Source organism: Pteropus alecto, unplaced genomic scaffold, assembly GCF_000325575.1.
Source record: "Pteropus alecto unplaced genomic scaffold, ASM32557v1 scaffold115, whole genome shotgun sequence".
Classification (NCBI taxonomy): domain Eukaryota; kingdom Metazoa; phylum Chordata; class Mammalia; order Chiroptera; family Pteropodidae; genus Pteropus; species Pteropus alecto.
The window spans coordinates 1733267-1745512 of record NW_006436814.1 but is presented as its reverse complement, the minus strand read 5'-3'; the positions used below and the strand labels follow the sequence as shown (position 1 = coordinate 1745512).

General features: G+C 40.2%; 1 protein-coding gene across 2 annotated transcripts in view; it reads right to left on the bottom strand.

Moving 5' to 3' along the window:
• Window positions 1–430: 430 nt before the first annotated feature.
• DESI2 (desumoylating isopeptidase 2) overlaps window positions 431–12246 on the bottom strand; it is a 55850-nt gene continuing 44034 nt past the window's right edge. For both annotated transcript variants that reach the window (XM_025048500.1, XM_025048499.1), the window contains 2 exons: window positions 3835–4103; window positions 431–527 (listed from right to left, as the gene is read on the bottom strand). In XM_025048500.1, the coding sequence (XP_024904268.1) occupies window positions 521–527; window positions 3835–4103 (276 nt within the window). In that variant the 3' untranslated portion in view covers window positions 431–520. The remainder of the gene's footprint in view (window positions 528–3834; window positions 4104–12246) is intronic.

The window sequence follows — 12246 nt, the reverse complement described above, 5'->3', positions numbered from 1 at the left end:
GATGGACAGGACTCAGTGATTCATCATTTGCTTTCTGTGCATGTTTGCTCCCAGAATTCAGTCTGTTATAATATTAATGAACTTCCAGGCATATGCATCATATTATAATGATGATATAATGAGTTTCAGATGAGTTGAAGGTTGTTGGGGTCTTCATTACACAGATGAGAGTGACCGGCCAATTTTCTGCTTGCTTGTTTCCTGGTATGAGTTACTTTTATCCCCAAAATGCCTCTGGCTTGCTTAATTGTGGGCGGGCTGGGGCTGACCCCTTCTAGAACAGGATGACTTCGGTGTCTGCAGGCAGACCCTGAGACCTCTTACTTAACTTTCCTACTTAACTCTTTTCTAAGAGCCATGAACCCCCTTATTATTTGTATGGATGTTGAGGGACAGAGATCTCTTCTGTATCTACTTCCTGCTGGGAAGGGTCATTGTCCCTGCCTATTGGGGTTTCATGGAGCTCTTTCCTTTTCTGCCTTAGTCAAAGCAGGGCCTTGGTTCCTGCTAAAATGCGGCCTCAGTCCCTAGACGTGGAAAAGAAGACATAAGCTTGTTATTAAAATCATTTATTAATTAGTAAATGATTAATTAATTATTAATTTCTATTATGGATTTATTAATTTCTATTATGGATTTGCCTATTAAGCGAGCAAAGGAAAACAGTCGTGGTTAATATATTTCTTAAAGAATAAAAAACCTTTGGCTTAAAGTCTCCTCCACTCTTAGACTCTAAGGACCCTAGCTGGCCTAGGGCCATTCCCGCATGATGGTCCGATGATCCTTATCAAAAGCCAGAGGACCTGACTTACCAGTTTCAGGGTAATTATCTGGATTTGGGGGAAAGGGCCTTTTTCCCAAAGACAGGAGGGAAGAAAACTTAACTAGGTTTACTAAAAAAAAATCAAGAACTCTGCAGGAGATGTCCCATATCATTTCCTGCTAAAAGATTAAGAATTTTATAGGTGATGTCCTGTATCAGAATCATTTTAAAACACAGAGCCTGAAGCAAGGATTGAGATGGATAACACAAACAGGAAGCAGGCAGGTGGGGTTGAAGGAGCCCACTGCTTGAACCTGGGCTTATGCTGTGTTCATCAGGGAAGGAACCTGATCTGTTTCCTACCTGGACACAAAGGACCTAGGGAGTGAGGGCCCCAGAGCTCATGGTCCATTGGCTTCTTGGAAAATCCCATTGTCTCTCTCTACCTCATCAGCTCACCCCACTGACGGTGTGGTTGTGAGGACCAGACCTGAGGATGTGCCAGGGGGCTCAGCAGACTGGAGATATTAGAGGTCAGTGTTCTAAGTAGAAAGAGAGGCAGGACAGGTTGGTCTGGCCATAGCTGTGATGCATCAGTTAGCCTATGGAATAGCTGGAGAGTTTACCTGGCAAGCTGGAGCCAGAATGGTGTCGCCACTGGGTGGCTGTATTAATCACGTTTTTTCTTTTCTATACTTTATGGTGCTTTGACATCTTTGGGTCTTGCAGGCCTGGGAAGGGACTGCCCCTCTCAGGGTTAGCTAATTCCTAGAGATGGCCAACAGCTTGCCTGTGAGTGTGTCTTTGATATGCAAACCAATTAATTCCGAGTCCGTATCCTCCCCAGCCTCATCCGGTTCCTGCTGTCCCAGGGAGCTCTCTCCCACCCCAAATCAGGGGTGTTGGGAAACTAAGGACCACTCCTACAGCCCAGAGCCCGCCCGAATTACGCACATGATTTAGTCCCCTGCCTGCTCAGCTTGCCTACCCTGCCTTGCCCGTATATTTCTGGGAAAACCACAATCGAGGCTCCTGCCAGTCCTCTCCTCTGGCTTATTCTGCTTCCTGAATGACCTTGGTGCTTCCCCATATGGCAGAATGTGCCTGTGTCCAGGGGTCTATGAGTATAAAACCTTCTTCCTTTATGGCTGTCATTTCTGTGTCTGCATGTCTTACATACCTGGTTATAAATCCTAGGTACATATGAAAACAGCGACCGATTGAAGACTCGTGAATGTTGAGTGCCTTGTGAATATCATGTATGTTTCGTGTGTCATGAATGTTGGTGCCTCAGCTGCCTCATGTATGTTTACAGCATCGTGGAATTGAGAGTTCAAGTGTATCATACAGCGTATCATGAATATTTAGAGCTTTAGTGCACCGCATGACGATTTGGTGCCTACTTGGTCTCCGTCTGTCCTATCTAAGCACACGTGTGCTGTACTTATTTTATCTATAGCTAATATGTCTCACATTATTCGCTACACTTAACCCATTTTATGAGTTTTGTCTATAAGTCGCAAGATATTAGCTTCTTCGTTATCTATGTTTTACATGTAAGTTTGGTTTCCCGTCTGTTTTTCTAGTCCTCTATAGCAGAATTACATATTCTCAACTACGCAGCAAGCACACACTATGGAAAGGCTGTTCGGCTGAAGTTCCCTCCCCCGCTGGGACTGCCCATATGCTGGCAGAAGGGCCATGCTATTTACTCACGACCTCTCACCCTGAGCTGCTATCTTGGGAACCACATAAGCAAGTGAGAACAAAGGGAGGTCCAACCATGGCCTTTGGGTGGCTGAACCCTGGCTTGTCACAGGGCCCCAGGGCCCAGCACCTGGCCCAGCAGCTGATGCTGGGTCACTGGGAATTGCTGCAGACTGGCCAATGACCCACACAAACATCTGCCTCTGAAGGTTGCTGGGGACTTGAGAGGAAGGACTCACTGAGCTGAGGCCTAAACTTGGGAGGGGCAGGTGCCTGAATCACACAAGGTGGCACAGCCAGGGGGCTGGGGAGGGCAGTGCCTAGTCTAATGCCTCGGTTTCAAGGGAGGGGAATGGAATAGACCTTAGTGGGGAATTGTCTGGCTATTATAGAACTTCGCATGAAATGGTCCTTTCCGATTTTGCATGGTCCTTCCTATAGTCATCAAATACGCGTCCATGGAGGGCTAGACCACTGATAGATAAATCTGAGAGGCAACAACTCTGTCCCTTGTTGGTTTCTAATGATGGAAGCTCAGTTGCAGGGCCAAACTGGTTGCTCTGGTTCTCTTTCCTTGGGGTCAAATCCTTCATGTCAACAGCCTCTGCCAGCCCTTCCTACAGCTGCATCCTAACTCTCCAGAATTCCTACTAGGCTCGGGCCTGGATGCTATGTCATCTGTTTATGAGAAAAAATCCAAGGACAGGAAATCACCAAGTGCAGGAAAACAAGCAGCGATGTCTCCTTTGGGCCAATGAGCACTAGCAGAAAAGCCAGGGCTCTGGAGGCAGCCACGTGGGCACTGACCTTCGGATCTGTGCTGCAAGTGCCTCTGTCACAGACGAGCCTCTCAGTGAGTTGTGAGGATTAGAGCCCTGACACGGGCACTAATTCTGTTCATGTTTGTCACCTCGTAGGAGGAGGGCTGACTCTAGGACTCGAATCCCCTGATTCCCAACAGAGGCATCCCCAAGGATCACTTTAAGGTTTTTTTCTCCTGTGGGCTCTATTTTGAAACCTTTAATCTTCCTGGCTACATTTATTAATTTGTTCTTTCATATTTTAAAAATCCTATTTGACTAAAGTTCATTGTCCTCATTTTGTGAATCGAGGACATTTATCATCAAACACTTTCAACTAGCACAAGATATTCATACTCACTTGATGCTATGTGAATCACACATAAATAAAAAATTCAATACAATGCAGGCTTATTGAAATTAATATGAGAGACCATCATTACTACTTTGAAGGACTTGGTAACTCCCGTTTCAGAAGCTTTACTCCAGATTAAATAACATTGACAAGACTGGCTGACATTTACTGAACATTTATTATGTGTCAGGCTCTGTTCTAGCACTTACGAGATTGGCTTCGGTGGATGTTCGCCGCAGCCTGCTGAGTGAGATGCATCATCAAGTCCTGTGTTATAGATGGAAAACCGAGCTCGGAAACAGAAACACGAATGGGTTAAACGGCAGCAGCTGGAAAACCACCAGGAAAAGCAGAGGCTCTTCCTCTCCTTTCTCCCGAGAGAGGAGCTGTGTCGTGTCGTCTTCAGGAGAACTGGAGCTTTCTTTTCGTCCCAAGAATAGCATTGTCCATGATACTCTAGTGGAATAACTGCTCTGCACTGGGAGATAATTTTACCCCACATTTTATTCCCGAAGTTTCGGAATTAACTTTAGAGAAATATATGCCGGACTATCATCTATGAACCCTCTATCACTTAGACACTTTATTAACTATATTTAAAGATCTACAATGTTTTCTTTTTCTAACTGTAATAAAATATGTTAAAACACCATCCCTTAAATTTTCCTTTTTCTTCCTTTTTGCTTCCACCTCTGCTCCCTGAACTTTTATATTTACAGGTACAAGTGTATCTAAAGCAGTAAGCAGTTGATATAAAAGATCAGATGGAGAACTTAAAGCGAACCTGAATGGGTTGTTCCCACAGGCAATTGGCAGAAGCTCATGCAAATCTTCTTGGGAAAAACTTCAACGTGAGCCTGAGAGAATTTCCATAGTTAAAGTTCCAAGAAACATAATGTTTCATGGAACTTACTTTTAAAAAAAAACTGGGGGAAATCAAAAGACAACAGGGGAGAGAAAAAAAGAAAAATAAGTGTGTATATATATATATATGTGTGTGTGTGTGTATATATAAAAATATATAAAAAACACAAAGAATCAGGACACCGTGAGTGAAAATGAAGAAGAAGCCGGTAGCAACAAGCACATAAAAATTTTACATACTGGAATTATTAAATGGGGAATTTAAAAAGCATGTTTAATATGTTTAAAAAAATTTAAAAGCTTGAAAATATATACAGGGAGCAAAAGATTATAGAGAATGACTGAGCAGACTTGTAAAAGAATCGAATAGGAATCCATGCTATGAAAATATAACTGAAATTAAAAACTTAATGGATGGATCGAGTATCAGATTAGACTCAGCTAAAGACAGAGATAGCGAGCTGAAAGATAGATTCAAATAAATTACCCAGAATATAGAATAAACAAATGGGAAAAAGATACAAGAGAAGTTAAGAGATACAGAGAATAAGAAAGATCTAATAGAAGTCCACCTGAAATTCTAGGAAGTGACATTAGAAAGAACAGATAAGAAGAAACATTCAGAAGGATAATGGCTGAGAATTTTCCAGAATTGTTGAAAGACATCGCATTTCAGATTCAGGAAGCCAGAATACTCTCAAACAGGGTAAATAAAAGTCGTCTCTGTCTAGGTATATTATAGTGGAACTTGAGAATTCTAAAATTCTTAGTCAGAGAGGAAAAAAATCTATCATTAAGATGTAAACTCCATGCAGACAGGAATTTTGTGTGACTTGTTTGCTGATTTATCCAACTAGATGAGTGCCTAGCATAGAGTATATACCCATAAATATTTGAAAGAGTAAACTAATCACCAACAGAAGAAAGGCAATTAGACTGATGGGTGACTTTTCAATAGAAATTACATAATCAAAAAATAGAAGGGAGAGAGGATAAAGAAAGAAAAAGAGGGAGAAATAAAATAGCACAAAATAAAAAGGCAGAAATATAAATTAATTATCTCAGTTATCACAGTAAATGTATTAAACTTTGTTAAGAGGCAAAGAATCTCAGGATTAAGGGAAAAACCCCCAACATTCTAACTATATTTATAAGAAACTATTTATAAGAAACACACCTATAATAAAGGACACAGGAAAGCTGAAAATCAGACTAATGAAAAGGATATACCAGGCGAATACTATCTATGCTTGTTTCATGAACAATATTTTCATGAAAACAAAAGTATTTCATGAAAACAAAGTATTTTCATGAAAAAAATTCATATAGAAAAAGAAAGCTAGTGTATCTACATTTATATTTGCTAAAGTAGCTTTAAGTTAAAGAAGTTTTACAAGTCATAAGCAGTGTCCCTAAATACTGAGAAAGGTTTAATTTCAACCAGAAAGCAATAACAATTTAAATATGCATGTACTATTTTAATAATGCTGTTTCAAAATATATAAATCAAAATCTAGCAGAAATACAGGGAGAAACTGAGAAAACCATCATCATAGTGAAAGATTTTAAACACATCTTTTAGTAATTAATCAAGTAGATGAAAAATTTAGCAAGATTATAGCAGATTTGAGTAGCACAATTGACAAACCTGATCTCACCAACACATAGAGAATAATATACCTAACCAACTGATGAATAAACACTCCTAAAACACTTAAGAAAAATCGATCCTGTGGTAGGCTATTAAACCTTAACAATTTTCAAAGAGTTAGTCAACATTTTTTACTATAATGCAGTTAAATGGAAAATCAATAAAAGATAATAAGAAAATCCTTGTAAGTTTGAAAAGTAATGAACGAAATTCGAAATAACTAATAAATAAATAAATCTAAATAAATAAATCATATTGAAAATTAGAAGCTATTCTTAACTAAATTATATCATTGATACTAGATAATAAAACCTGAGAGATACAACGCTTAGAGGAAAATATATGGTTTAAATTATAAAAGAAGATTCTGAATTCTGAAGGAAGCCAACAATTTGTGAAAAACAGAGAATAACAAACTAAACCAGAAAAAACAGAAGAAAGGAAATAAAAATTAAAAAAAAAAGCAGAAATTAATGACAGAGAAAATAGTCATACAATAGAGCACCAAAAGTTAATTCTTTGGGAAAAAAACAACGATGTAGTAAAACAGACAAACCAAACTCCAGCAGAACTGAAAGAGAGAGAAACACATCATTCCACTCATACAAACTCTTCTAGAGGACTGAATAACCTGTTTCTAATTTATTTTATAAGGCTAGCACAAGCTTGAATCCAAAACCAGACAAGGACATTTCAAGACAGGAAAATTGCAGGCAAACTTCACTCAGAACTTAGAATATCTATTTAACTACCTATGTAGCTATGTACCTACCTACCTACCTATCTCTCTGTATCTATCTTAAATCTAGCCATATGTTAAAAAGATATTGTGATCAACTTGGAAGTTGGGTTTATGTCAGGTATGCAAGGAAGGCAAAGTTGAAAATCAATTTCTTAGAAAATCAATTAAAGTATTTCATTATATTAAGAAACAAACAGAGACTTCTGATTGTGGCCATTATGGACTAGCAGAGTCTCCTGTGTCATAAACAACTAAAAACGTAACGTGTGGAACAGAGGTTTTCAGACTTTGGACCAAAAGAAGTGCGAGACTGTGATCTCTGAGAGAGGGGAACAGAGACAAGTGGGGTGACCCCTACAATTGCTTTGTCTTTTGCTTGGAAGCATCTTCCCGATCACAGTGTAGGGAGAAGGGTCCCAAGCAGAGCATGAGGCACCGAGTCGAGAAGATAGAGCTCAGATTTCAGGAAAGTAGAAGATGCTGCCAATTGTGGGGCAGAGTTCCAGAGAGGAGAGATTTAGATAGAAAAAGGGACCCAGAAATCTCCATGGGGTCCCCTTGAGACTTTGCTGAATACTTAAGCTACAGAGGAGTGGGTAAAACTCCATGAGTGTGGGCAAAGAATGACCTGGAAGCTTTAAACTCAACAATTTCCACAGCTCCATAGGACAGTCTGACCAGTCAGACCAGAAAGGCCTTGCTAATCACCAGGGCTATTTAGTACTGATGCCCTGAGGGGCATACATGACTAGCTGGGCTAAAACATCTCTAGAGCAAAGGCTACTATGAACCGGCTCTACCAAAGCTTACAAACAAGCCTTGGAAAGATCAAGCTGATTTAATTCTCAGCCAGAAAAAAGCTCAATATCCTTTAAAATCCAGACACTCAGCAATGTTTGAAATATATAGCATCTAATCAAAAACTATTATACCTGTCAATAAACAGAAAAATGTGACCCATAACCAGAAGAAAAATCAGTCAATAAGAACAGACCCAGGATTAACAAACAGACCTAGAAATAAATGAAAGATATGATAGAATCAACAAATAAGAACTTTAAGAAAATTATTATAAATATACTCAGTATGCTCAAAGATTTAAAGGAAAACAGGAACAGAATGAGAAGAGAAATGAAAGCTTTCTAGAGATTAAAAAAATATAAAATCCTAGATGAAAAATTTCCTGAATGGGATTTATACCAGATTAAGCACTGCAGAAGAAGGAAAAAAATAGTCAATACCAACATATAGTAATAGAAACTACACTAAAGCACATAGAGAGAAATAGGTTGGAAAAATAATAAGCAAAGCATCAGTAAGCCTTGAGACAAAAATCAAAGCATGCTAACATCGGTGTAATTGGAGTTTCAAAAGGAGAGGTGACAGGGTGGAGGTGAGGGGGGCAGTGCAGAAAAAGCAGTCGAAGAAATAATGGCTGAAAATTTTCAAAAAATTTAAAGCTACAAGAAACACACTATTAAAACACTGTTATCCAAAATATACCAAGAATTCTTAAAACTCAACAATAAGAAAACAAACAGCCCAATTAAAACGTGGGCAAAAGATCTGAATAGGTACCTCGTCATATAAGATACATGGATGGCAAATAAGCATATGAAAAGATGCTCAACATCATATATCATTAGGGGATTTCAAATTAAAACAGCAATGACATGCCATCTCAACATCATATATCATTAGGGAATTTCAAATTAAAACAGCAAGGACATGCCACTACCCACCCACTAGAATGGCTGAATTTCAAATACTGACAACATCAAATGCTGGTGAGGATGTGGAGCAACGGGAACTCTCATTTGTCGCTGGTGGGAATGCGAAACGGTGCAGCCACTTTGGAAGACCGTTTGGCAATTTCTAACAAAGCTACACATGGTTTTACCATACGATCCAGTAACCATGCTCCTTGGTATGAACCCAAAGGAGTTGAAAACTTGCACACAGATGTCGATAGTAGCTTTATTTATAACTGCCAAAACTTGGAAGCAACCAAAATGTCCTTCAAAAGGTGAATGCATAAACAAACTGTGGTATCCGTGCAATGGATATTATTCAGCGATAAAAACAAATGCATTATCAACCTCAAAAAGACATGGAAGAAACTTATATGCATATTACTAAGTAAAAAGCAAATCTGAAAAGGCTACATATTGCATGATTTCAACTGTGTGGCATTCTTGAAAACGTAAAACCATAGAGACAGTAAAAACATCAGTAGTCCCGAAGGGCTGTCGGGAGGGAGGATGAATAGTGCAGCACGTGGGGGTTTTAGGACTTTAGGGCTGTGAAACTATTCTGTATGATACTGTAATGGTGGGTTTTGCAAAATCCATAGAACTGCATAGCACAAAGAGTACACCCTAATGCAAATGGACTTTAATTAATAATAATGTAATAACTGGTTCATCAATTCACAAATGTGCCACATTAACGCAAGATGTTAATACTGGAAAAGTATGTATGCGAGAAGTGGTAAATGGAAACTCTTGTGTATTTTGCATTGTGTATTTTGTCAGGGCAAATAGTTATCCACATGGGAAAAAAATTAGTTTGGGTCCTTCCCTCACAAACACAGAATAAATGCTGGTTGGATTAAAGACTGAAATGTAACAGGCAAAGATTAAAATATTTAGAAGAAACGTAGGAGAATATCTTTACAATTTAAGGGGAGAAGTGGATTTCTTAAGATACAAAAGACATTTACCGTAGAGAAAAATATTGCTATTTTTGACCACTTTAAAACAAACTTCTCTTTATCAAACACATCTTAAAGAGAGTAAAAAGACAAGTCTCATACTGGGAGAAAATATTTGTAGCAACGGAACGCCAAGGAATAGTAGCCAGGTTATGTAAATATTTCCTACACTCGGCAAATAAAATATAAATAAACTAATAGAAAAATAGGCAAAAGACAGGACGGACATTTCACAGAAAACATAAATGGCTCAGAAACATATCAGGGTTTCTGATATTATTAATAATCAGAAAAATGCAAATCGAAAGCACAGCTAGATGTCAATTTGTGCTTATCAGACTGGCGAACATTACAGAGTCATCCTATCAAGCATGGCGAGGGTGTGGGGCGATGGGTCTGAAAGCCCGGCTGTGGGAGAGCAGAGTGTTACAGCCTCTTTGGAGGACGGTGTTGATGACCCAGTGCTGACAGGGTGATACGGGGACTTCCAGATGATTTGTTAAATAACATATCTAGCAGGGCTTTGAGTTCTTCATCGTGGAGGTGGGATCAAAGGGCCACGATTCTCTTCTGATATGCAAGAGAAGTTTTTCAAGTATCTACAACCTTTAGGAACGCGGAGATGTCATTTACAACATTATACGTCAGTCTCTGAATTATCAAGTGAGACAAGCAGCCAAATATAGTTTTTTTTTGGCGGGGGGGAGGAGGTTATTTTCACACGGTGTGGTTATTTTCACAGGATGTGACAACGATTTCTAAAGTCGTAGGAGTCTAACAAGACCCTGCTGCTCAGAATTGCAAATAGTGGTGAATATTCACAGCGGCGTCCACTTTGCATAGAACAAGATGTTCTTTTTCTTTTTTTCCAGTCGCAAGTTCCTAACCGAAACAACCAGTTTTTGTGAACTACTTGTGTGGCGTTGAGGGTTATCCTTGTGAGGGCTGTGTGGGAGTAGGGCTCTGTTCTCATCTCTTTGACTCCTTGAGTTAATAATGAAAAAATATTTTTCAAGGCACGGTTCTGAAATTTCATTATACGACATTATAAGAAAATAACCAGCCTGTGGAGTTCTGTTTGATTAGCAGATGGAGAGACGGCTGAATGGGATTCGATTTAATAAAAGTGTAATAAGAAGAGCACGTCGTTTTTCTACATTAATAAAGTCGAACACGCACACTTCCTTCCGCCTTGCACTTCAGCTCCTAGAGAAATCCTCGTACCTGCTGCAGGAGAGATGCATTATAATATTCAGAGGAGTATCACTCATAATGGTGATAAACCGGAAACGGCCCAAATGTCTCCCCAAAGTAGATAGATAAATAAAATCGTGGTAGATTGAGACAACAGAATACTATACAGCAGTGAAAATGAACTATAACCACACGCATTAATATGCATGCATCAAAAACGTAATATAGAAATTAAAAAAAATCCCAGAAAATATGTGATCCCCCAAAGTTTAAACCAAATTATTTGGTAAAACCAAATACCATGTTGTCTAGATTTGCCTATGTGGGTGTTAAAACCATAAAGGAAAGCAAAAGAATGATTAACAGACTCAGGAAAGGCATTTTTCCCTGCAGTGGAGGGACGGGATGGGACTGGGCAGCTTAGTGGCGCCTCTGAGGTCCTGCCACACTGTTTTCTGGGTGGTGTCCGGGGAGGTGCTCATTTTATTATCCTTTAAACTGTGCGTATATAGCTTATTTATTTTTTCGTATATGTATTTCACAGTAAAGATGTTGTTTAGGAGAGTGAATGGTTCCTGAAGGTACACAAACTTTTGTCATGGGGAGCAAGTCCTTGAGAGGGGAGGGAGGGTAGGACTCAATGACAAGAGAGATTGGCCTTTGATGGCCATAGGAGCCTTTTCCTATTGTAAAGGGGACGGTGACTCTGGGTACAGATTCGGGTGAGTCTGTAGATTGGGAGATTGAAGGTCGTGGCGCAGAGCTCCTAAACCCTTGTAAATTGCCAGTGATAAGAGCGCCAGGAACATCTTTTGTCCCGCTGAGGGATGAGGCAACCCTGGGTGGGCTCCTGTGTGGGGGGCTGGTCACCAGGAAGACCAAAAGCCATGATTAGAAGCCTGGAATTTTCAGGGCGGCAACCTCCCCCCGCCTCCCAACTCTTCAGAGAGGGAAGAGGGGCTGGAAACGGAGCTAATGGTCGATTACGTCTGTGTGAGGAAGGCTCAATACAATCACAACAGTACGGAGTTCAGGGGCTTCCAGGTGGGTAAACACATGCCCGTACCGGGAGGGTGACACATCCCAGCTCCATGGGGACGGACACTCCTGTGCTCAAGACCCCACCCTGTGCATCCTCATCTGGCTGTTCTCGTCATCTATATCCTGTATCATGCCCTTCAATAACCTGGTGAATGTGTGCTCCCGAATTCTCGGAGCTGCTCTAGCAAGTTAGTTGAACCTGAGCAAGGAATCATGGGAAACCCTGATCTACAGCCAAGTTGCACAGGAGTCGTGGGTAACCTGGGGACCTACTGCTTAAGACTAGCACGTGAAGTGGGCTGCCGTCTCGCGGGACCGAGGCCTGACTCTGTGAGCTCTGATGCTCTCTCCGTGTAGTTAGGACACCCAGCTGGTTTCACGAAGAATTGCTTGGTGACCAGAAGGGTTAGAAGCGA